The sequence below is a fragment of the Podarcis bocagei genome (genome assembly GCF_964188305.1).
Source record: "Podarcis bocagei genome assembly, chromosome: 4".
NCBI classification, from domain to species: Eukaryota; Metazoa; Chordata; class Lepidosauria; order Squamata; family Lacertidae; genus Podarcis; species Podarcis bocagei.
In genome coordinates this window covers 18,035,120-18,060,602 of record NC_138128.1, presented here as the reverse complement: position 1 = coordinate 18,060,602, position 25,483 = coordinate 18,035,120, and the positions used below count along the sequence as shown (strand labels likewise).

Here is a 25,483-nt window from a genome sequence, read left to right as displayed (position 1 = left end):
ATGTATTTTACTAAATGTTTCATATTCTTTTCTGTCAACTACCTTGGGAAATCTTTGTGCGGTCCAAAAGAGGCAAGGGCTTTCCCCATGAGTTCCAGCGTGAAAGAGCTGTGTGCATAACAAATGGAGCAGAGCTTTGAAACATGCAAACCAGCTGCAAACTCCAAGTACTATGTATAAGACTTGTGTGCAATCAGTGCTTTGAGGGAGACAAGCAGCTGCACACCCCACCACTCTCAGTTGCTACCAGAAATACAGAACATCTGGAAGCTAGGAGGTTTAAAAGCTGTTAACAGTATTTCAGAGAAACCAAGAAATGCCCTTTTCCGAAAGCACTCAAAAGGTAATAGTTATTAACAGCTGACAAGCAGGGGTTAAGTTTGGCTGTGAGCATCTGGAGCAGGCACACACAGCAGAAGACACAAGCATCAGTCGCACTCGAGAGAAGTCCCTTTCACAGTGCATTAGTGACTAATGGAATGGCTGAAGAGGACATAAGAAAAATAGTTTTCCCTTTCCCTGCTGTCATCTTTGGGATATTTTAAACCTTTGTGGATGTGAAAGACATGTACACCACCCATTTCCAATCCTAAAAGATAATATAATGGAAACAGATTATACAGATAATCTAACAGATGTAAACTATTTATTGAATATTTGCCACCAATATCGTTAAATACATCATCTTGCAGTTTTTTTGTTTGTTTTTTTGCTTTCAAGTTAAAATGTCAGAAACAGAACACCAAATATTTACAATTCTTATAAGGAATGTTACATAATGACACATTAAGGCGTAAATTCTTTTGGCTTATAATTCTGAAAAGAATGATAATAGCAAAAAAGTGATGCAAAATCTTCATCGTGAGATTATGATTAAGCTACAATGTTTTTACAAAAATATGGTGTAAGATGGCAATAAATCCCATTCAAAATCCTGCAATAGGTCCCTTCAACTGGGACTGATAATTTATACAGTCAAAACTTTAAAGTTTACATATAAAGGTATCCTATCCACCATTGAAAAGTACAGCTCTCAACATATACAGGTTTTTTTTTCAGGCCACAGTTTTGAAGGTCTGGAGTATTAAGTTGGTTTGATGAATTAGTCGGTTGGCACTTATGAACACATTTATTGCCCTGTTGTAAGAAAGAAAACACATTTCAGCAGCAGAATGGAGACCTGAAGCCATCAGATAGAATACATTTCAAATGTTATTCAAGTGGAATGGCACTAGTGTCGATTTCAATGCTGCTTATTTTTCAGCACTTACAACTCCAAGAAAGAACGCTGATCAATTGATCATTCAGTGCTAGAGAGGAGCAGCACCTGGACTGATAACGTGAACTAATTAGGTTCTTTGTTTGTTTGAAGTGCCCAACAATTATAGTTTCTCTCCCCACAGATTTCTCTTCAACCAACTGAATGAATGACATGCAAAAATACTTCATTTGCACAAAACATTCCACATATTAGCAAACCTCTCACCTCCAATTCTGAAATAAGGAACTCATTCACACATTCTTGAATAATAATAATAATAATAATTTATTTATTTATACCCCGCCCATCTGGCTGGGCTTCCCCAGCCACTCTGGGTGGCTTCCAAAAAAATATTAAAATACTGTGATACACCAAACATTAAAAGCTTCCCTAAACAGATCCCTTCAATAAAGGACACAATGAGGAACACATCTTTCTTATTACCAGTGTGAGCAAAGAAAGTAAGGTGGTCTTACCCATCTTAAATCCTGTTGCAAAGTTGACACATTTATGCTTCATTTTAGTTTCTTAAAAGTGTAACTTCTAAAGCATTATTAAGCTACTTTTTCAGATGTTTAAAGTGATGTACCTCATTTAAAATACCCATGATAAAATAATGAAGAGAATTATAAGAACAGTCCAAAATACACTGAGCAACTAACACCTCAATTCTGTACTGACGAATAAGTCCCTTTGCGGTAAATGTCTTCATTTATTTCATTAATCTATATACTGCTCAGCAATGTAAAAGTAGCTGAATACAGTTTGTTTGTTTGTTTGTTTGTTTGTTTGTTTTATTTTTTGAAGTTGAGACAAGTTGAAAGCTTAAATCAGAATTCTGTTAAAATGCCTGCTTGTGGTGGGGGGAGAGACTTCAAAAAGTATTACAAGTTTAACAGAGAGGGGAACCATCTGAGCGCAAATGGAAGAGTGCTCCATAAAATTGTGCACACAATACTGAACACACAGTTCCTGGTGGATACAAGTCATGCATCTGAGCCACGGCGGACCACTAAGAGTGACTCTCCTACCCAAAACTTCAGTTATTGGCTAGGGAAATAATAAATCAGGTGGTCCTTGAGACATCCTGGATCCAACTTGTTAAAGGCCTTGTAAATCAACGCAAGAGCATTGAACCTGGCCCAGTAGCGTATATGAGAATACATGGGCCTTATTCCTAGGTAAGTAAATATAAGATTGCAGCCCAAATCAACCAAAGTCCTGCCAAAAATGTCTTACAGCTCTTGTGGAAAAACACAAAAAGGGGCTGCTCTTCATCTCTAGAGGCAAGTCATTCAAAGGTCGTGCGGCCAAGGCAGTAAAAGCCTTAATTTTTCACTACCACCACTCTTGCAAAAACTGCTTGATTAGCCAACCACAACTATTATATGGGGCAATAAAAGAGTAGGTGGTTTGTAGGCAACAAAGGGTCTTATAGGTCGAACACTGAATTGGGCCTGGAAACAGTAAATAGCACAAAATTGGCTCAGTGTACTAATCCTGTGATGTTAGAAGGTGAGCAGAACAATTCTACTTTGACACTTCCATGCCATCTTCAAGGGAAGCCCCATGTAAGAGCCATGGGAGCATTGTACACAATTATATTCCCCCCACCAACCACATTGGCCAGGATTCAAATAATTACTTTTGGCGGCACCCAAATGCTGGCACATTGTCAGGGATGTTGTTAACTTTTTTCAAAAGCAGAGAACCCCACAAGCAGCAAACGTGGAAATAGAAATTTGATAAGACCATAGCAGTAAAATCCAATGACCTACATACACTTGCAACCCCAGACAACTCAGCTTTTATGCTAAGTAAAGCTAGAATGAGTTAACAGGTAGTGAAGGCCATCAAACTCAAATGTGAGTGTTGCTTGGTGAGTAAAAGTGACTTTTTTTTTTGCTTCATCCTCAGCTAAATCAATTTCACTTCTTGTTTGCAAATTATACCCAGTCACAGCATGTGTTAGTTTCACTCTTACTAACTAATGACTTCCTGGGCTGCCCAGTGTTTAACAAACCGGAATAATACCATACAGTAGTATAAACTTTAAATAAACTGAGCATTGTACAATGCCAAAGACTGGAGGAGTTTGTGTATATCAGCACTGTCCATTTAACTCCAACTACTATGAACCAGGTCAAAGAACAGATGGATTATTTTCCTCCTCACTACCGAGAGCTAAAATCGCTGTTTGATAACTTCCATCACTGGCTGCTGTAGCTAGTCTTGTTGCACATGCTTCCCCTCATGTGCAGTACACTGCTAAGGAGCAGTGAAAATGCATGCACTCTTGCAATGGCATACGTTAAGTTCCAACTGCAAGAAGGAACTGATCAGTTGGGAAAGTGTGGCACAAAGACCAGACCACGTGCCTATGTAGTTCAGCATGCTGTTTCCCACAGTGGCCAACTCTCAGAGTCCTCTTGTCCTCTCCCAAAGTTGTTCCTTAGCCACTGGTACTCAAGATACATAATGTCCTGGACAAAGCATAAAGGCATCTTGATTACTGGCCAGGGCCATCCTTCCACCATTTGCTCCCAGTATGTGTTCCTTTGGGATGTATCACTTCTATAGTTGGATACTCCATTTCAGCTATCCTGGCTTATAAGGAAAGATATCTAGAAGGTCACAACTTCCATAATCTCTGAACATCAGCCATGCTGGCTGAGTCTGATGGGAGTTGGAGTCCAACAACCTCTGGAGGACCAGTTTCCTCATCCCCATTCCTCATCCTCATTTTAATGTCTGATGCTATACTGTTTTTAATATTCAGTTGGAAGCCGCCCAGAGTGGCTGGGGAAACCCAGCCAGATGGGCAGGGTATAAATAAATAATAATAATCCCTAAAATGGCCATTAACTTGACCATATATGATAACTACTTTTAGGAGACTTCCCATTCCTTATTCCTCCTCCCCAAACAATCTGTCACAGCAGCATTAAATGTGTTGATTTTAGTTGGGGAATGCTGGACAGTGTTGGAAGAGCAGAAGAAAACATGCTTGGATGATTTTTCCTGTTTTGAATCCATCAGGTTTGCAGCCATCTCAATATAAGCCATCAAAGGTTTCAGTATTTAAAAAAAATCCCTGATTCCCAAGAAAAGTTAATGTTAAGACAGAAAACATGGCAATCTCTATAGTAACAGGCCAATCTATTTTCGAACACTTGTTGAAGTGTGTTAGCAGAAAGTGAAGAAGTGCTTAAGACACTAGTCAGTGCAAACAATACTCATTGCTGTTACAAAATATTTTAAATAAATATTTAGAAAGAAAGATGACAGGCAAGACATAACAAATTCACCAATTCAAAAAACGAAAAGAAAAAAAACTCCCAAGCATACTTACTTTCCATCTTTAAAATAGGTTTTCAAAGTGTCGCTGAAACTTTTAGAGTATTTTACAAACTCTTTCTTTTGGTGCTCAAGTGCCTGAAATATACATATGCAAAGAGTCATTCAATCAAAGCCTCAACCTTCATAAACCATTTTTATTAGCCACTGGACACTGATTAAAAAGATAAACAGAAGAAAATAAGCATAAGTGCTGTGATAGCAAAATTCTGTGTAAGAAATGAAACGACTAACAGCACTTCTGTAAATGCATCTGGGAATGTTTGTTTACAGCAACAAAATTCATACAGAGCATATTAGGAAATTATACTAAGCCTTAAATGTAGCCACTGCAGACAGAAAATCCACAAATACTAAAAATCAGGCAGTAGGAAAAACTAGTAGCTTAGTGACAGAAGATTGGTTTTCATTCTGTTTGCTTCTTCCTCTGCAAGTTTATTTGTCTTAACTGCCAGTGGTTGTTGAAATGATTTACAATTCCCACCATCCAAGCATTATAAACTGCGGATCCTTTAATATTTATAGTTAATATGTTTATATTTCTGACAAGCCAACATAGCAGAATTTAATTCACATACCCTCCGGTTCTGGTATTGATATTTCTTGAAGACATTATTTACTGTGTCAAGAAGTTCCTTTATTGCACTGGCGATGTCCCTATTTGGCAATGAAAAGATAATTGCAACATCTTTTAAAATTAGACTAACTCGATGCAGAATTTTAATCACTTCCAAAATTATGTCTGACATGTATTTCTAAAGGATTTGCTGCCTTACAGAATGAGTTTTAGATATGGCAGAGCAAGAGTGAACACCAAGAACTAATTAGATTATATAGCATTTCAAAGTCCAAATTAGGTTTAATGCAAGCCTTCCTATGTGGAAAGGTAGCATCTGCTGGATTTAGAACTCCACACAATAGTGTTACACAGCAGGAGCTCTGGACTATCTTCAGAATGATACCCTCCCTTCAGAGGAACTCTGAATATATACTATGAATAAAATGAACAGATATGAAAAAGTGACCCATGATTCACCTTAAAACTATTTTGTGAGCACTGATCTCATGAATTGAGGCTGTTATCTTGTCCTACCTAAGTCTCTAGGCATTTAAATAAAGTTAAACCACCTGGAAGAAAACTGTCACAGCAAGTATCATTGAAAGCAATTTGATGGCAGTAGCCCCTCTCAGAATTAATGGATACAATTTCATCTTGTTCTAACTTGGCAGAATTTAAGGTCACTCTACAACAAGACTAAACAGCCTTGCGCTGTGGCTAATAGAGGTCAGGAGAGAGAAAAGACAGTCAACACTATGATCTGTGGACAACTCTCAGATTTTCACAATTACAACCAAAGCCACAGAATCCTCCCCAAAGTCACATGTGAAATTAAAATCATAGCCTGAGAAGGGTTCAGACAAGCATCTACACCCAAGCCAGCAAGTGTGACATTAAGATGTTTGGAGTAACTGAGCATATTCAGGTCTACTTCAGCTTCCTTGCAGATCATCTTCAAAAATGCCTATCAAACTGCCACGTTAAACCCAAAGGCACAAAAGAGTTGCGATTATAATTTGACAACTGAAGCCGGGTAGCGGGTCTTCTATGTGTACTACTGCACAACTGGGATACACTTTCCCATTTTTTAGGTTTGGGATTCTGCGGGCAGCAAGCTGTTCAATAACCCCTCCCAAAATTAGTTATGTCACACCAATCATGCTTGCAGCTGGTGACTTCAACATAAGGAAGAGATTGTGGGAAAGTTGGGTTAAGAGGATGAACCTTAATGGGAGCTGGAGGGATTAATTAAGATTTGTGGAAGTGCTTTCTCTCTGATCCTAACAAATGCTTCTCAAGGGGAGAAGTATTTTAAATGTATGGGGAGAGGGGGGCTTAACTACTTCAAATATTCTTGAATAAGGAGTGCAACTGGGACAAGAAAATATGTGCTCTCAGTCTACCTGCTACAGCACCATGCACATGATTTTTTGCACATTTTTTCTGCCTATCTGGGAGCTCTCCCTAGGTATGCAGAACCCCCTCCTACTCAATCTGCAGAGAGCTCGATTTTGCTGCCCTGTCAATAGGCAAAGTGCCTTTAGCTTAACTATTCAAAGGAATCATGGATCAACTTATACAGAAGTTAATTACACCAAATGAAACTAATTTGAAGCTTTTTAAAAAAATTTTGGCTCCAATCAAATGACTGAAATGAACATGCAAGCTTAACTCTCTCATGGATTGTGGCCTTTTACTTTCTCATCACTGCAATGCAGAAAGTGTTTTAAAGTTATAGTCATAAACATAGGAGCGTTTTTAAATATGCCATGTCACAGGGCACATCTAAATTGAGAGGCCATGCAAGCTCTGGACCAGTGCCTAGATGAGAGGGCCAAATTGTCTCTAAATTCTGGCAAGACAGACATTTTGGTCAGTGACCTGCATTTGATGGGGTTTTACTCCCCTTGAAAAAACAGGTTTGTAGTCTGGGGACGCTCCTGGATCCACCTTTATTCTATAGGCCCAGGTGACTTCACTGACTAGGACTGCCTTTTACTGGCTGATAAAGGAAGTTATGATCATTCTGGACCACGATAGCTTGAACACTGTCACCCATGTGCTGGTAACCTCCAGGCTGGATGTCTACAATATGCTCTATGTGGGGCTGCCTTTAAAGTTGGTCCAAAAGCCGCAGGTGGTACAAAATGTGGCAGGTCCAACGGCTCACTGGGGCAGGAGATTGCCAACACATTATCCTGCAGTAAATAACTGCATTGGCTGTCACTTGGCTACCAGGCTAACTTCAAGGCACTGGTTTTAACATATCAAACCCCATACAGCTTGGACCAGGATACCTGAAATATTTCATCAATCACTATGCTCTGCAGAAACCATCTTATTCAGAGTTCTGACACCTACCCTTTGGAATAGGGTTTAAATATTATGTTGTGTTTTCAGTGCCTACTGAAGACCTTCCTCTTCCCAGAAGCCTTTTAAGTAGAGATCTTTCCCAGTTTTTCATTTGCACTGGAACTGTTTCTGAGATGTTTTATTATCACTTGTTGTTTGCCACTGTGGGCTCTTTTGGGAGGAAGGGCAGAATATAAACTGATTAAATAAATAAAAACAGCTGCACATATAGGTCTTGGCACCACTGGAAGTCAGTTGCTTCTAGTGCCCATCATAGCTACTCTTTAGGTAGACACTGTGACAGCCTCTTTACCCTAAAGACTTTAACAAATTTTTAAAAACTTGGTAAAGCTATAATGCAAACTGGCACATGGTTCCCTTAAGGCTAGAGGAAGCCCATTTTTAAAAAATCTAATGGAATGCTTAAAGCACTATTATAAGTTAAGAGTTTATCACGGCAAACTGGGCAAAATTGGCATTGCTGTCCATTGCCAAGTAACAGATGCTGGTTAAGCTGCTGTAGCCACTATTAGCACTGAAGCAGTTAAAGTCTATCCACAGCTTGAACAGCAGACAGAAAGAAAATTTAATTTTGAAGCAAAAATTCACAAGCACCGTACACTAAAATGATAAAAACCATAATTTAAAAACACTACATGCTACACTACCTATAAACTGTAAGCAAAAAATACAAAAGGGGGGGGGGAGAGACCAGCATAAAAGATAGGTTTAAGGAAAGTCTTCTGCTTGGATCAGCAAACTAGTTTAGACAGGAGCACTTACTTGATTGTCTGAAGAAACCTCACTCTGTCATTGATTTCATCTGGAATCTTACTGAGAATCTGTTTAAGTGCTCGTGCCTTTTCATTTAAGTCTTGGAATTCTGGCTCTGGCCTTTCAATCATATACTCTGAGGGGGTGAGAGAGAGAAAGAAATTGGTTACTTACTGCAATAAGATTAGTTTTCTTTTTCAGTGGGGATTTGAGCCTGAGTCTCCCCAAAAACCACACCAGTACCAAATGCACAATGCACATGGTGGGCAAGAACTGAACTATGAACCCACCCGGTTTTCCATCTTCAGTGTAAGACAATGTAGGTAACTAAAGCCCTAAGACATGTGCCTGACTGCCTGAAGGATGCTTGAGGGACATGCCAAAGCAGGATAAGCAAATGGTGCTCTAGGTGTATGAGGGGTATTTCAGAGCCAGTAAACAGAACAAAGTCCTGGATTTGCATTCAAACTGCACTTCTGTTGAACTCACAATTATTTTTCATCTCTTAAAAAAAATAAAAAACATATTTCATGATAAGAGTAGTATCAATCAGCACAATCACAGAAGTTTAGCAGAAATACCTTCTACGTCGTCAGCTGCCATGCGCAGGAGAGACTCAGTAAAGTTAACTTCAACACTTTTTTTCTCCAAAATTTTTATGATGATATCTTGTGTGAGACCTGGATTTTCCTTCTCAGCCTGCATTTCAAGTAAGTTTTATTTATTTAGTACACCAACAGTCAATTTGCACGCAGCAAAAGATATCCAAGAATTACTACGGGTTCTAAATTCAAAATTATGTTTTTAAAAGCTAACCAAGCAGCACTGCATCATAATAAACATCCAGTTCTGCACCACCATTTTCTCCTTGAAAGGAAGACCTATATTTCTTGGACTGCATCAACATTTTTCATTTGTAACTTTGCCCAGTAAGCCATTTCATTTATTTCTGTGCAACATTTATTTCTATGCACTATAACAACCTTTCTTCTTTTTAACCCAACTGAAATTAAGGGACAGACTTATTTACATGATTACATTTAAGTCCCTACAACATTATAGGCTGCACAGAATTAGGTACGTTCAACTTATCTTCATAGCTCTTATCTTTAGATACACCAGAATAACTTTTTCAACAGCTAGCAATGTGCATATCTTGTAACAGTAACAGGAGATAATGAACTCCACGGAGGGTAAAAAGGAGCTGCAAAACCTCACATTTCCTACATCCCATGTCTTACACTTTCCTCAGAGTGCTTTTACAGTATTGATTTTTTAGCTTTTTACAGAGGATATAACATGAAGTAGTAACAGTCAACCACCACAGTAATGACTATACAAACTATGAAGTAAGATTGATACTTTCTGCTCCACACACCTGTGCCCAAATTCCTCTCAATTATTAACAAGGAAATCTGCACTCCCACTTCACATGCTTGTTTCTCAGAACAGAATCTAAAGGTAAACTCCAAATCCCAGGCCAGAGACAGGCTATCCTAGGCCACAAATACTGTATTGATCTTCTGTCCCTCCCTAACCCAGTCCACCAGGCTAAAGGCATGGGACACCATCTCCTGCATCACCAAAAGAGGACTGCTAAGGAGACATCACCAAGTGCCCTTTCCCCTTTTACACTGGGAGGCCCCACCAGGTCAAAAGCCAAAGGCTGAATGAATTTGTTGGCTTTAGTGATGTGCAAAATCAGGGACGATTCACACCCCGGCCAGTACCTCTTTAATCTTCTACCCTCGGGCAGGAGATATGGAAGTATAATCAGTCGTATCAACAGGCTAAAAACAGTTTCTATCAGTGGGCTGTTAGGCTGCTGAATGGAAAGTAATATAGTACAACTGACTTTCGGGGTTGGTGTGTTGTGCGACAAGCACACAGAGTGCAATGAGACTGAGTGTTTGTGGGGGGTGGGAAGGCTTGGTTAATTTTATTGTACACAGGTTGTACATTGATAATAAACATTATTATTATTATTATTATTGAAATGTGCTTGTGAAGTAGCTCTCATACAAGCCAAACTGCAGCATGCAAGTCATTGCTTCCTGAACCAGCAGCCCCCCACCCCCACCCTGGTGCTAGATGGAGATGCCCAAAGGACCTCTGTAGCATTAACTTAACAGAAAGATGCCTGCCCAACCATAAAGGAAGATTCCAAAAGCTCCCCAGACAGACATTGCTCATCTACTCTTATGGGCCACAATCCAGAGAACCAGATTGCTAATTCTGTCTGCTCAGTGTGTCTTTTGATATTGTTTGCCTTTAAACAGTGGCCTCCCATGTTGCATGGCAAACCTTTCAAGAAATTAAGGGGACTTTCAAAAGCAATTTGCAATTCAGCATGGCAGAAAAGGGTACGTGTTTGAAGGGGGAAATATCTAAGTGCCAACTGGGTTTGTGAAATCTTTTGAGGGCAAATGCTGAAGCTTCTCGATTCATGTTCCCGATGTCAAACATAAAACCTTCCTCATTGAAGCATAAGAATATAGCTTCTTTTCCTACTGGATGAATTTTCTTAAAGCATTTCAGAGTGTCAACAAAGCCCCATAATCAGCTGCTTCCTAAACTAAAGTTAGCTAGTTAACAAGAGTGCTTTGCATCTTTTGCTTAAAGATACAATTTTCCCAGGTAAACACTTGAGTCTTTTAAGTTGCCAAAATTTCTTCTTGAACCATGGGCACACAAAAAGGAGTATAGTACTTTCAAAGCAAATTCTACTAATGCCATATCAAGAAGTATTTTAGTTCCTTGTCCCTGGAAACCAAGCATTTCAGAAGCCGTAATATCTCTACCAAAAACAAAAAAATGTTGAGAGTGAAGTTGCTTAAGCTGGTGCAGTTATGCTCCGGTAATTCATGCTCGCTTAGTGACAGAAGGCAGAAGAAAAAGCACTGAGCTTACATGCTGTCAAAGTTAAGCTGTACTCCTAGACAAGAAATGGGACAATCTGAACATAAACCATACAATTTGGTAGTATTTTTTTCATAGGGCCAGAAATTTAACCATAACTTCTTATCCATAAATAAAGCCCACTTCTACTAGAAGAAAAAATGTGCAACTGATTTACAAAGAGTGCAATTGTGCTCATTCAAAATACAAGGTTGTAAGTAACAAGCTAAAAGCTTGTGGCAAAAGAGCACTGCTGATTATTAAAGTTTACAATAGTGATTAACAAATAATTTTGATATGAAGTGTTTAACTATGACTATATTCCATTTTACGCATTTGTTAGAGGCATGATTGGTTTTCACATAACAAAATCTAAATAATTTTATTTGAGACACTTGCAGTTCTTTTAAATAGTGGCCAAGGTCGCAGCACCCAGAATATAAAGCCATGCTTTCAAATTTCTTTGGTTCAAGAAGCAACTGTCCCAGGAACTAGCATGAGTGGAAAAACTCATTGGACTTCCCACCATGCTCTTTGTGCTCTAGCCCAAGGAAGAAAACAGATACCAAGGGATAATCACAGCTGCATTTCTAGCCTCTTTAAGAAACACAGCCCAATGAATGCCACAGCAGTCTTTCTAAAGGGTGGGAAGCAAAGCTGGGCTAATTGCAACTCACTTCTCAGACCTCAAAACCAAAGCCAACAACAGGGTTAGCACTGCATGGCTATCTCTGCTGTATCTCCTTTAAAGTAGTGTGAGTGGGAACCCTTTTAAGCCTTTTGCGACCAGGGAAACAATACAGTAAATGGCAGGAAGAGGAGAGAGCATGAATGGGACCAGGTTTGAAATGGAAGACTGGCATATCAAGCTCAGAGAAAAGGAGCAGAATCTCCTTAAATGTCTGCAAATCTGGAATACATCACCAATGCCATAGGGCATAGGCATTTAACTTATGAAGTTAGACCAAGTCAGGGTATCTAGCCCAATACTTCTACTCTAGAAGATCTTCAATGTCTCTGCAAAGGTCATTCACAATTCCTACCAAAGATACCAGAATTTAACTAGGACCTTTAGCATGCAAAGCAGATGCTTCACATCCGAGCTATAGCCAAACAGCAGATAGCTTTCTGCCTGTCTCAACCAGATGCATGCTCATTAGTGCAGGAAATGGGAATTTGTTTGGGGTCCCTAGGGAGAAGAAAAGTAATGGATCAGGACAGAACAAGACCAGTAGCTAAATCCGGTATGCAGTTAATCCAATTTTTACATTGCTGTATGAAGCTCATGTACAAATACACACAGTGTTAATTATTCTTACCTTAATAAAAGCTGCTCTCAGTGTCTGAGCTGCAGATAGATTTACTCGTTCTAGCTGCAAGGTGGAGTTAAAAGTAAATTGTTACACTAATATAAAACATGCAAAACAAAAAACACTTTACCTTATGAAACTCCACTTCCAAATTTTCTGTCAACTTACTTAAGCTGATTCTATGTTTAAGAGTAGCAGACACCGCCTCTCAGCTCAAAATTAAGGGTTCACACAGCCACTTATAAGCATAAAATTAGATAGCATGGTGATTTTTTTGCTCTCTATATTCACATGGCAAAATGGTTGTGAATGGAGCAAAGACCTGAAAATTACTGGTTATCTGGTAGAATTTGACAGGTGGAGAACCATTTCCACAAAGGCCAAGGTTTTGACTAACATACAGCCAGGGGTGGTGCAGTGATGCATTGCAACAATCCATTCATAGGACAGACAAAAAAGGACTCCTAAAGATTTACAGTTGTGTTTAACAGACTCAAGGGTGACAACTGGAACACAGCTTATTATAGACAGACATAATGAGATGCTTATACTTCCAAGGAGTGTGTAATAATTGCAAAGATAATTTAATATTTATATATGTTTTTCTTAAATGCACACCAGAGAAGGGCTGTTCCCTTGAATACTTAAACAAAAACAAAAGTTCCAGCTTCCTGGATCAGCAAATATTTCTGGATTTTACCATTTTAAAACAGGTCAATTCTGTGAAACTGCAGAAACATAGTACAAGACTTTCTGCCATCTCTGTGGCTGCCTAAAACCTGGATACTAATTAAAACCAAGTGAGTTTACATTTCAGAAACTTGCATATGCTGAGAAGTATCTTGAGAGCATATAAGTCGTGAAAAGAATGCCAGAACTAAGAAACAAACTGGGGCCAAAAACGTTAAGGTTATAGATATTGATTTCATGGAAATAAGCCAAGCCAAAGAAAGATAGAAAGCAGGACTCATTAGTGCAGTTTGTAAAGACTTGGTAGAAAATGTTAGCTTACCAAGTATAAACAGTATGTTAGGGTATCCTCTAACCTCCTGCTTCCCAAACACTGTAATACATAGAAAATCAACTAGAAGGCATGTTACCTCATTAAAGACAGGATACATAACAGCATAGAGAGGCATGGAAACCATAGAAGTGGTCTCTGCTTCATTCTTCATCTCTTCCATTGTCATCCTCATTCAAAGACCCACTCTTGAAGAAAATGGCTATCAAAGCAATGGACTTCTCATTCAATGAAGCGTTTCTTCTTTCTTCTAGTTGTATCAGAATGCTTAGAGCACTTTAAAAAACTACCCTGGAAGGAAGAGAGAGAGAGAGAGAGAGAGAGAGAGAGAGAGAGAGAGAGAGGAGGCTTCATTATGATCAGTATCACTTTTCAGACAAGAAGTACTACCAAAAATGTAATGCAGTAGATTCAGTACTGCCCCAATAAGCTCCGTTCCCTTCTAATCAAAGTTCAAATGTGTTGCAGGTTAGCTGGTGATCTGTATGCAATTAATGCAGTTCTTGAGGATTTATCACAAGTTCTCATTTCAGCTACTTTCTTGAAAAGAGCAATGAAAATGAGAAATGATGTCTTTAAAATGCTAAAGGTCAATACTATTTTTACAATTTATACAGTAAGTGTTCATCAGCGCTAGTAATGTTAGTCATACATCCAACAGTGATTTGCTTGGAAAGTGATCGAACAGACCCAAAATAGCAAGTAACATGTAAGCTGTATGTATGCCAGCATAATGTCATCTGCAAAGGCAATAGCCGATGGTCTATTTAACAGATTTACTGTATAGGTATGACTATGCTGTAATAAGTTTAAAATGTACAAAAAGCTACACAAACCTCTATGCTTAGGTTGCTTTAAAACAAACAAAAGTCTCAAGCTCTGTTTTCATAAGGGTGTGCCAGCAACTGTTAGCTCAATGGAAAATAATGGTTCATGAAACCAAATCTGGTTTGAGATCCTCCACCCTACCCTGCCCAGCCCAGCCCAGAGAACAGTGGACCTGAATTTCAAGTATTGGTAAGGAATTAGTCCTATTTCACGGAGGATATGAAAAACTATGCTGGAAAAGCATTAACCAAGTGTATGCCTAAAAATTTGATCTTAACAATTAAGTATGCCAACTCTGGCACATCTGAAATATTTTTTCATCCTCATGAGAAGTTTGTGGAGGACATATATGTTTCAAAATATCTATTAAATGGGATTTTAATAATATGACAGGTAAAATTAATCTAATCCATTGGGCTTCAACCAGTGACCCAGGCAACACAAGCGGGTTGCCTTCAACCCAAAGTGAGTCACAAAGCAGCACAATCTCTTTTTTAGGTTATATATTAAACTGATAAGAGAAAAAGCAAGGAAGAATCATAGAATTGTAGAGTTGGAAGGGACTCTGAGGATCATCTAGTCCAACCACTGTTCAAAATCGCGCAGGCCGAAGACTTGTTTCGTGACTGGCACGGGTCCAATTGCGACCATACGGAGATCTCTGGATGCCAGGTTGGCAACTGACATCTCCAGCTGGCTGGCCCCTCCAGCTTTTTTAAGCAGGTAAGCAGAAGAGCTTATTTATTGCATTCATATCCCACCCTTTTCTCCATGGACTACAGTATATGCTTTCCTCCCCATCTCAGTTAATACCTACAATGTCCCTGTGAGGTAGGCTAAGAGACTGTGACTGAACCAAGGTCACCCGGTGAGTTTTATGACTTGAGTGGGGATTTGAACCCTGATCTTTCAGGTCCTAGTTTGACATTCTAATCACTATACCACACTGGCTTCCTAGAATACTGCTATGGGAGAGCTATATAAATTAAGTAAGTAAATAAATATGGGTAAAGCAAACCTGGAATATTTTCCTTTAAGCTTGAATCTGTTTTATTCTGGATTGTTTTATTTGATGTTTTAATGTGCTGTAAACTGCTTTGAGATTTTTTTGTTTAAAATATAAAGCCATATAGAAATGAGTAATAATGATAATAATTCCCACAGCAAAAAGAAAGGCACCTAAACAATCCATTGTAGCAACTGTAACCTAGGTTTAAGATGCCATTTGGCAATTGGCTTATATACGCGTTGTTAACACCGACTCCAACCCCCTGCATTGGAGGAATATGCAGCTGTCCTGTATGGGTACTGAACTTGCAACCTTGGTGTTATCAGCATCACGCTCTAATCAACTGAGCTATAAAGTGGTACAGTGGAAACTGTGAGCAAAGGAGATGGAAAGTAAGGGGGAATGATGGGAGAAAGGGCAAAAGAAAGATTCAAAGTTTCCTAGATTTCAGGATGGACTAAAGGAGAGTGCAGAGTCTGAAAAGGTTGGAAATTAATGCTCCAGTTTCTATCAAATCACTTTATGATCCTGTCTCATACAAAAGCTAACTTCCATTATCCATGCATTGCCTCAGTCAAGAGCTCCTCTCTTATTTCCTTCACCTTTAAGTATAAAAACTCATTTTGAGGTTAATGTTAGCTGCACAGCCTCTAGAATGTCAGGTTCATCTAATAAGGTATTGAACAAGTACATTCACTCACCCAAGCATGAGTAAATGGGTAGGAAAATGGGGAGGGGAAGAGAGTTTAAAGTGATGCACATTGGACCAAAAATATTTCACATATATGCTCATGGGGTTTAATGGCCAGCAACAAGTCCTTGGAATCACAGTGGATAACTCAGTGAATATGTTAATCCAATGTACAGAAGCTGTGAAAATGACAAATTCCATTATAGGGATCATTAGGAAAGGAATTGAAAACAAAATTGCAAATATCACAATGCCAATTTACAAATCTATGTAGTGCTCACACTTGATGTAATACGCAGAGTTCTGGTTGCCTCATCTCAAAAAGGCAATTGTAAAGATGGAAAAGGCTCAGAAAAAGACAAGCAAAATGATCAAAGGGATGGAACAACCTCTATGAGGAAAGGGGCTTTTTTAGTTTAAAGGGGAAAGTGAGTTTTGGTAGCAGCGCATAAAACTATGCATGGTGCAAATAAAGTGGACAGAAAGTTTTTCATCCTCTCTCATAACACTAGAACTCAGGGACATCCAATGAAGCTGAACACTGGAAGATTCAGGACAGACAAAAGAAATTACTTCTTCACACAGCACATAGCCAGATGGGAGGGGTATAAATAAGAAAATAATAGCAATTATTATTATTATTATTATTGTTACAACTCTGGAGTTTTCACCCACAAGTAGTAGTGATGGTCGCCAACTTGGATGGCATTAAAAGAGGATTAGACAAATTCATGTAGGTTAAGCCTATCAAGGGCTACTAGCTACAATGTTCTACATCCACTGTCAAAGCAGCATGCCAGTTGCTGTGAATCACAAGTGGGGATTGTTATACTCTGCTTCTGCTTGTCTGCTTCCCATAGGGATCAGCTTAACTACTTTGAGAGCAGGATGCAGGACTAGATGGACCACTTGCAGACTCTTCTTATGAGACATGAGGATAACCAACTCCACAAGTACTGCCTGCAAGGCTGGTTTTATCTAACCTCACGCTGTATTCAGCATTTCCCTAGCAAAGAGAGGTTAAGTTTTGAAGAAGGAAGATGACATCTGTCTAGCTACACTGCAGTAAATTTACTGGTTTACAGACAAAAAGCTTAGGGGAAGCTACAGCAAGGCAATTAACCTTGACCAATTTTCTAATGTATATTCTCTCAGCATGCAAGCCAAATAGAAAAGCAAATAGAAGCTGGCAGCTGTGTATTTGGCCAAAGTACAAGCATACTGCCAAGCCAAGTTGGCGTACACTATTTCTACACTTAGCTTTTTACAGAAATTAACACTCATGCTTCAGAAGAGACTGCAGCCTCCAGTCAGGATTTCTGAAAATAGCTGAAACTGGATTTCAAAAGAACATTTTGGGCTAATGAAATGTACACCATCTTCTGCTCCCAATAAACTCTCAAGTGCCACAAAGTGCAATTACATAGATATGCACCAACATATAACAAACCTGTGTTTTTTTCACCCCAGTGGTAAAAGCAGTTAACACACTGCTGTAATGCACTTCAAATACCTGATAGCCAGTAGTGCACAGAGCTAGTAATAATAACAAATTCAGGTACTGGGCATCATCATCAGCCAATATTTAGGCATCTTGGCATAGGAAGAGCCTGGAACTTTTCCAGGACCAAACAGAAAACATTAGCAACACATAAGCATATGAGAGCCCAAATTAATTTGTCTGACTTCTATATTGAATTCAAATTTCAGGTATGCTTTCAGAGCTGAAACCATTTCATACTGAGAGCACCAGACAAAATTATGAGCCAGTGTGAGTCTTGAACAGAACTAAATTTTCAGTTCTCAAGTACCAGCATCAAAAATCTAGGTGTGTAGGATTTTATCAGATCCCAAATTTTGAAGGGGAATATAGTTAAATTAGATGAAGAATGAAATACTTCCCTGCTGGTTTGTTCTATCTGTTGGAGTGCAGCAGTGCTTGGAGAGGACAGAAACAGGACTCTTAAAGGAAACTAACAATTATCCTAAATAGAAACTTACATACAATTGTCCAAAAATAATCTAACTTTTACGATTTGCATACAATGCTCTGTTTATACTCTTACTTGTACAAGTGTTCAATATATGGCAACTTCTTCAGTACATACACAGTCATGAGTACCATAATATTCAGCATTTCTCTACGTAATTATTTTGACCTAGTTTACCTTGATATGCCACAGGGGAAACTGCTATTAAGAACTACCTGCTCTTAATGAAGTCTATGATAAGATTTTCATTCCAGAAGAGAGCCTGTTCTCTAAGTCTCCGGAGAAGAAAGCACTAGCTTGAAATTTCAGTCCCACAGTTACTAACACCTTTCTTTGAGCTCTTTATGGAGTTACCTGCTTTTTAAAAAAGTTAACTCTTATTATTTTATCTTATCATGATGACTAATGACTTACCAAACCCAGGGCAGGTACTGCCAAACCAATCAGATCACAAGGCAGTTTACCACTTCTAATAGTAGCTCATTACAGCTGCTTAAGGGGGAAATGAGACGCGGGTGGCGCTGTGGGTAAAACTTCAGCGCCTAGGACTTGCCGATCGCATGGTTGGTGGTTCGAATCCACGCGGCGGGGTGCGCTCCCGTCGTTCGGTCCCAGCACCTGCCAACCTAGCAGTTCGAAAGCACCCCCGGGTGCAAGTAGATAAATAGGGACCGCTTACCAGCGGGAAGGTAAACGGCGTTCCGTGTGCTGCGCTGGCTTGCCAGATGCAGCTTGTCATGCTGGCCACGTGACCCGGAAGTGTCTGCGGACAGCGCTGGCTCCCGGCCTCTAGAGTGAGATGAGCGCACAACCCTAGAGTCTGGCAAGACTGGCCCGTATGGGCAGGGGTACCTTTAAGGAGGAAATGGGGCCCGTCAACCTGGGAAGGTAGCTTATCTGGAAGAAGAAAAACTCTGATCCTAAAGCTCTGCTGACTTGCGGCTATACTCATGCGTGAGGAAAAACCTGTACTCGCTGCCTTTCAGGACACCTTTGAGAGAAGAAAAGGCTAAGGAGTAAATCCTATACAAATCTGGAGTGGAGTCCCTAAGATGGTTGGGAGGAGTCCTGTACTCTTTCCTTCTGGCAACTCCTGCAGCCAAGCTGGTGCCAAATGTTTTGCTCTGCTTTCCTTTGGACCACATCAGTGAAGCACCAGATGAAAATGTTCATCTTTAACCAGGCATTTGGTTGATTGTCATCCAATGCCCTTTTAAAAATGTGGGGGTGGGGGGGGGCTTGTTTGTTTTTATTTTGATTATGTATTCTGTTTTTATATTGTGATTTAATCCTGTGAACTGCCCTCCGGATGCAGGGCGAAATATAAATTTAATAAATAAAAATAATCTGGGCAGCCCAGGACCTCCAACCACATTGCCCAGGCCTGCACCCTGGGGAGGTCACTGGGTGCTGCTAATGCAGCTAAAACAATGTGGGAGGCAGCACATACGAGTTATCTGTCTCTGTAGCCACAGCAGGAGCTGTGATTTTCCAGCTGCCTGGTTTAAGCCCTGAAGTAGCAGTCCATTGCCCAAGACAGACGGATGCCAACAACAGTTGCTTAGGAGGTGGTGGCAGAAATGTTTTCAGCACCATTTAGACATCAGTAAGTAACCTTCACCCATTCTTCTGTGCTTATCTATAAAACTATTTAGTGTTTTTTGGGAGAGAAGTGCTGGCCAAACATAATGAATTTAACAGAATGGCCCTCCATATTTGATTTTTAAGCACAATCCAGGATGTCCGTGTTGACCTTTACAGTGCTAGACTCACTTACCATGGAAGATGGCTGCCTAACTGCTGCAGAACCCTATCTGCTAATGATGTGCTACAGTCTGTGGCAAGAAAAAGAAGTTTACATGGAGAACAACATTATCATTACTGTCACTTAATTCTACAACTTCCTACCCTTGGAGTCTGTCAAAGTTTAAGAACATTTCAGCAGTGATACAAAAACAGTAAACTGTTTAAGTGTCTGATGGTCTGAAATAAGCATGTTTATTTAAAGGCTAACACTTTTCTCTCTCAAAGTACTAGTAAGCTGCCATGGTTTAGAAATAAGCAACAATACATTTTGAAGGAAAATAGCTTTTCTAACCAATTTTTGCTTCTGCAAGTACATCACTTATTTGCTTACCCATTGTTTAAAAATTATATATAAATATAACAGATTAGTTGCTATTATTAGATTAGATTTCAATTAAAAAACTAATAAATAGGTCTAGGGTTTTCATTAAGGGCAGTTCCAAATGCCAGGTTTCCTGGTGCACAAACACAGAGCTCTTCTTCATTTGTTATGAAGAATCCAGGCACCTTTCTTCAATGTTTTTTTTCTTTATGAAAAATTTTCACAGGGGACAATCATATGGCAAGTTCCATCAGGGCAGGCAGCTTAGGATGCAATGGATCTGTTTCAGCTAGTGTTACCGTATTTTTCGTCCCATAGGACGCTCCGTCCCATAGGACGCACCTAGTTTTTTGGGGGGGAAATAAAGGAATTTTTTCCCCTTTATTCCCCCCCCCCAAAAAAAACACCAGGTCGGGGAAACCGAACCAGGTCGAGGAACAGCGGGATGGTGGCGCAACGCCTCCTTGCTGTCCCCCGAGCTTGTGGGGCTGGCCGATGTCTGTCCGGCGCGTGGGGTGCTCTGCTTCAGGGTGACCTGCGCGCCGGGCGGCAGGCTTCTATCCGCAGTGTGGAGAGCCCTGCGGGGAACTCCCGCAGGGCTGCCTAGGCTGCGGATGTGTTCCTGAAGCGCCGGGCGCGCTGCTTTCAGCGCACCCGGCGCTGCGGGAAGCAGGCTGCTATCCGCAGCCTAGACAGCCCTGCGGGAACTCCCGCAGGGCTGCCTAGGCTGCAGATGTGGTCCTGAAGCCTGGAGAGCGAGAGGGGTCGGTGCGCACCAACCCCTCTCGCTCTCCAAGCTTCAGTGAAAGCCTGCATTCGCCCCATGGGACGCACCCAGATTTCCCCTTCATTTTTGGAGGGGGAAAAGTGCGTCCTATAGGGCGAAAAATACGGTAAGTCCCCAATCCCAGCTCAGCCAAATATGCACAGGTGTAATTTGTTCTTCCTAACTGAACCGAAGCTATCTGAGCCAAGGCCAGTATAAGTCCTCAAAAGGACTGGAGCAGGGGAGAATGGATTTAGGCTGGATCATAAGCTCAGTCACATAACCTGGGAACCCAACACAGAACTCTAATTTAAAGGATCATTCTCTCCCTCCGCCAAGCTTAGACAGAGCTGCATCAGCCCCAGTGATGACCAGGGTTTGGATTTGGTGTAACTTTCTGCTGGCTTAACTCATACTGGCTTGCTTTCCATCAGTTTCTTGTACAGAAGATTGCTCACTGTCACATTGCAATATAAATTTTCCCAACTATATGAACATTTACAAACAAAATCGTGTTTGTATTATTGGGCACTGAACTTTCCAGAGCAGAGACAATATTATTCTGGCACTTGGGGAAATGCCATTCTTTCATCAACTAGTGCAGCTTTTAAAACAGAGCATCCTGCGTATAATGTGGCAGCATAAGGATCACAAGCCACTTCTTGAAACTATCAGTAAAAAGTAATACATTTCATTACTTCTGCTCCTCCACCATATCTGCACCTATTTTGTGTATCTTTAAAGTTTAATTATAAAAAATAATGAATACTACCAGGAAGACTACCTAAACCTCAAAAAGTATAATTACATGGACATTCTGAATGGTGTGGGATTACAATTCATCTGTGACCCTAAAGATGACTAGCAACAGTAGCAGTGTTAGAAACTCAGATACATAAGCTAGGAGCCAGATGGCTCCTTAAACTCGGGTTTCAGTCGCCAAAATGGAATGTCTGGTTGCCATTTTTGAGCAAGACACCTCTAAAGTCTTATTTTTCAAATGAAGTACTGATTGTCATTGATTCTCGGTTAAATATCTGGCTAATTCAGATGACAACTTTGAGCTAGGTTGAAAGTTTTGAGAACTTAGAGAAGAAAAGTCACTTGATCCAGGGACAGTCCACATATATTGCCCCATTCCAACCTCTTTTTCTTAATGGTGACTGATCCTGCTCAGGCTCCATTGAAAAAGCATTTTTATTCCCGAAATTCATTACAACTGTGCAGATACAATATAACTGAAAGAATTCTACAGGATGTGTTAGTAGCATGAGTGAACATTCCAGATCCAATAATCCCCAGACATGTACTTCCAGATGTAGGACATGTCAGGCACCATCCTGGCACCTAGGCATCTTCACTTGGTCACAAGTGGTCAATTACCAGGTGCAAAATGTGTCTGGTGCTGGCTAAATTTGAACACTGATAAGTAATGTTCTAATGGGAAAAGCAACATTTTGCTAATGTTACTTTTTTTTAAAAAAACAAACCCTCAAAAAGAAGGTACGTCAGATGGTAAACAGCTTTGTACCTGGCTATTTCTGTAGACTTCATTAACTTATAAAAACTGAACGAACATTCAAATCCATATGACATGGATCAGTTTCATTTTCTGTTTTTCAGATGCATTATGAGATAAACAGCCCATAAAAGAATCCAGGCAACTCAAAAGATCCAGGAACTGCCACTATCAACTGTATAAACACAAGAGTTTCACATAAATGAGTGTTAAGCCAATAAAAGCTTCAAATGGAATGAGCACCATTACTACACACTAGCTACTGTCATTAGATTAATCTCTCTTTACCATGAAGCAATACACTAAAGATCAGCACCTCTTTTTAAGAATCCTACCTCTAGACTTCAAGCCTCACAATTTCAGTATACAGTGGTACCTCTGGGTACAAACGCTTCAAGTTACGAGCTCCGCTAACCCGGAAGTAGCTGCTCCGGGTTGCGAACTTTGCCCCAGGATGCAAACAAAAATTGCGTGCCAGAGGTGCGCACACAGCTGGAGGCCCCATTAGCGAAAGCGCGCCTCAGGATAAGAATGGTTTCAGCTTAAGAATGGACCTCCAGAATAAATCAAGCTCGTAACCAGAGGTACCACTGTTCAGTATTTACTGCCTGGCACTTGTCACCAAACAGCCCTGTTCCCTGGCCATGTTAGAAAAATGGTCTCTAAAATTCTCCATGTCTCAGGATTCCAAAGCTGCTCAGCCTGGTCACATCAAGATGGAGACACGTATACCCCTCTTGCCTTCTCCAGCTAAAAAATGGGAGCCTTGGTTCAAAAGGCAGAGGACCTATCAATAACAATTTGTCTTTGACAGCAACCTGCATGCTCAGTTCAATGACTCCAAAGCAAACTCTTTAGCTACTGTACTCACTCTTCTTGCCTTCATCCTACCAACCCTCACAGTACTTCCAAGCCACATGACAACATAGTATAACCTAATAAACAAAATAACTAAGCTATGCCCAATGACGTGCGGTGGAAATTTTCCAAATTGGAAACATTTTCTGAGTTTTATTTTTCCGCAACTTTTTTGTTCATTTCATAAATTCCTTTGTGACAACGAATCATAGAATAGTAGAGTTGGAAGTGACCCCAAGGGTCATCTAGTCTAATCCCCTGCAATTTAGGAATCTCAACTGGATCATACATGACAGAGGGCCATCCAACCTTTGCTTAAAAACCTCCAAGGAAGAAAAGCGAGTGGATTACAACTACATGTGCAGTATTAGGCAAACCTGACCACTTCAAAGTCTTCAGCTTTGTTTACTAAATATAAGCAAAATAAACATGCAAAGGTAGGTCATTCCCTAGGTTATCCCAAAACTTAGCAATAAAGATGGAACATTTTCAATGGAAATTACTCTATGCAAGTTATCCTAATATGCAAAGGATTCACCCCCCCCCAAAAAAGTACTCCCTCTAACTGCCTATACCTATTCTATTGCCACCCCACTCAAGAATCCAACTCCACCCTCTGTTATCCATGCAAGAGAATGCCACAACTGCCCTGGCTATAGCAGAGCAAAGGTCCCACCTAATCCAGCATTCTGTTGGAATCCCCTGAATCCAATGGCCCAAGAGCCCTCTTCATGTGTGGACACACAACAGCAACACCACTCCAGTGAAGTACCGGTCTACTGAAACAGATGAAAGCACCAAAAACATACCTGGGCTACTTCCTGCTACGGGCTGTATAATAATACAAAACTCTTGACCGAGCGCCTATCTATGAAAGCTACTCCTTGCATGCAGAAAACTGAGGACATATAGGAAATGAGCACCCAACCTTTTCCACGATATGCCAGCTTTCCTCCCCATGCCAGAAAGCATTAATAATAGTAATAATAAAAACATGGCCCACCACATTACCACCTGCAACCTGAAGGGAAACAGTCTCTTTTCTTCTGTTATTTACACAGACCAGGCTTGTCTGGCCTATGCTGCTGCCCTCCTCTTTCGGCAGAGGGAGGAATACATTACTGTCCCCAACCCCCTGCAATATTGTATTATTATTCAGCATAATTACTGGCATAATTTAGACAAAATACCGTCAAGGGGGGAAATTATATTTACTGTATATATCTGCAAACACACATCCTCCCTTGCTTCAAGAGGCCTAAGGTCTCTCCCCCATGGAGACTGCTTCCTCTTCCCGGTTCTTCCCCCCACCCCACTTCCCTCTCTCCCTCCGACCTTCCCCGCCTACCCTTGATGTGTATTTGCCCCCCCCCAGCACGAAGCCACCCTAGCCCCAAATCCTCCCCAACGGGACACGCCATACCTCCCCGCTTCGCAGCGCTGGCACCTGCGCCCCCCGCCCCGTCCCTCGCCTCCCAGGGAGACACACCGGCCTGGCCTCTCCCGGCAATTCTCTTCCGCTTGGGAGATCTCGGGGCGGGGTCGGGGAGAGGCCCTGCCCCTCCGGGGAGAAGGCTGGCTGGGTGGGGGGACCTCTCCTGCTTGGGGTTCCTCCGAGCTGCGCCTGATGGAGGCAACTAGGCCCCTCGCCGGCTCTAGCCCGGCCACGGGATTCTCGAAGGCCTCTTACGCCTCCGGGGCGGCGTAACCTCTGCGGCGCGGCTAGGCCCCGCGCAAACCTACCAGTGACCCCTGCGGACATTGCCGGCGCTAATGATAAGGGTAATAGGAATGGCTGAGGTGAACGACGACGACAACGGCGGTAAAGGCCGCCGGAGCCGCAGCAGTTAAAGCTCCTTACCTCCCCTCCCTGCCCCACCCGCCCCTCGAAGCCTTTTAGGGCTCCCGAGCGGGCTCCGCCGTCGCTGCTCCCGGAAGTACCAGTCGGAAAGGAAGCGCCCTCCTCCTCCTCCTCTCGCCAGCCGCCGCCGCCGCCGTTACCACACAACCAGGCGTTGTCCGGAACTAGCCGGCGACCGCGCGGGCCCATGGGACCTGTAGTCCGCTTCTCAGAAAGACTACAGCTCCCGAGAAGCATTGCGGGAGGGACGAAGCCAGGCGACGGAGGGGGAAAAAAGGGAGGCATGAGAGGGGCCAGGAG

General features: G+C 41.2%; 1 protein-coding gene and 1 long non-coding RNA gene across 4 annotated transcripts in view; one reads left to right on the top strand and one right to left on the bottom strand.

The window, feature by feature from the left end:
- The window catches only part of LOC308585209, a 493,513-nt gene that overhangs the window by 335,074 nt on the left and 132,956 nt on the right, over nt 1-25,483 (top strand). The gene's annotated exons all lie outside the window — the stretch shown is intronic.
- PDCD10 (programmed cell death 10) lies at nt 630-25,359 on the bottom strand. 3 transcript variants are annotated; one of them, XM_081191175.1, is made up of 8 exons: nt 25,264-25,359; nt 13,612-13,823; nt 12,521-12,574; nt 8,885-9,002; nt 8,313-8,439; nt 5,197-5,275; nt 4,614-4,696; nt 630-1,137 (listed from the first exon to the last, which is right to left on the bottom strand). In XM_081191175.1, the coding sequence occupies exons 2-8, from the start codon at nt 13,705-13,707 to the stop codon at nt 1,056-1,058; spliced, it is 639 nt and encodes a 212-aa protein (XP_081047301.1). In that variant the 5' UTR covers nt 13,708-13,823; nt 25,264-25,359; the 3' UTR covers nt 630-1,055. The 3 variants fall into 3 exon arrangements, with proteins under 3 accessions (XP_081047301.1, XP_081047300.1, XP_081047302.1); XM_081191174.1 differs by lacking the exon at nt 25,264-25,359 and adding an exon at nt 25,066-25,179; XM_081191176.1 differs by lacking the exon at nt 25,264-25,359 and adding an exon at nt 24,746-24,764.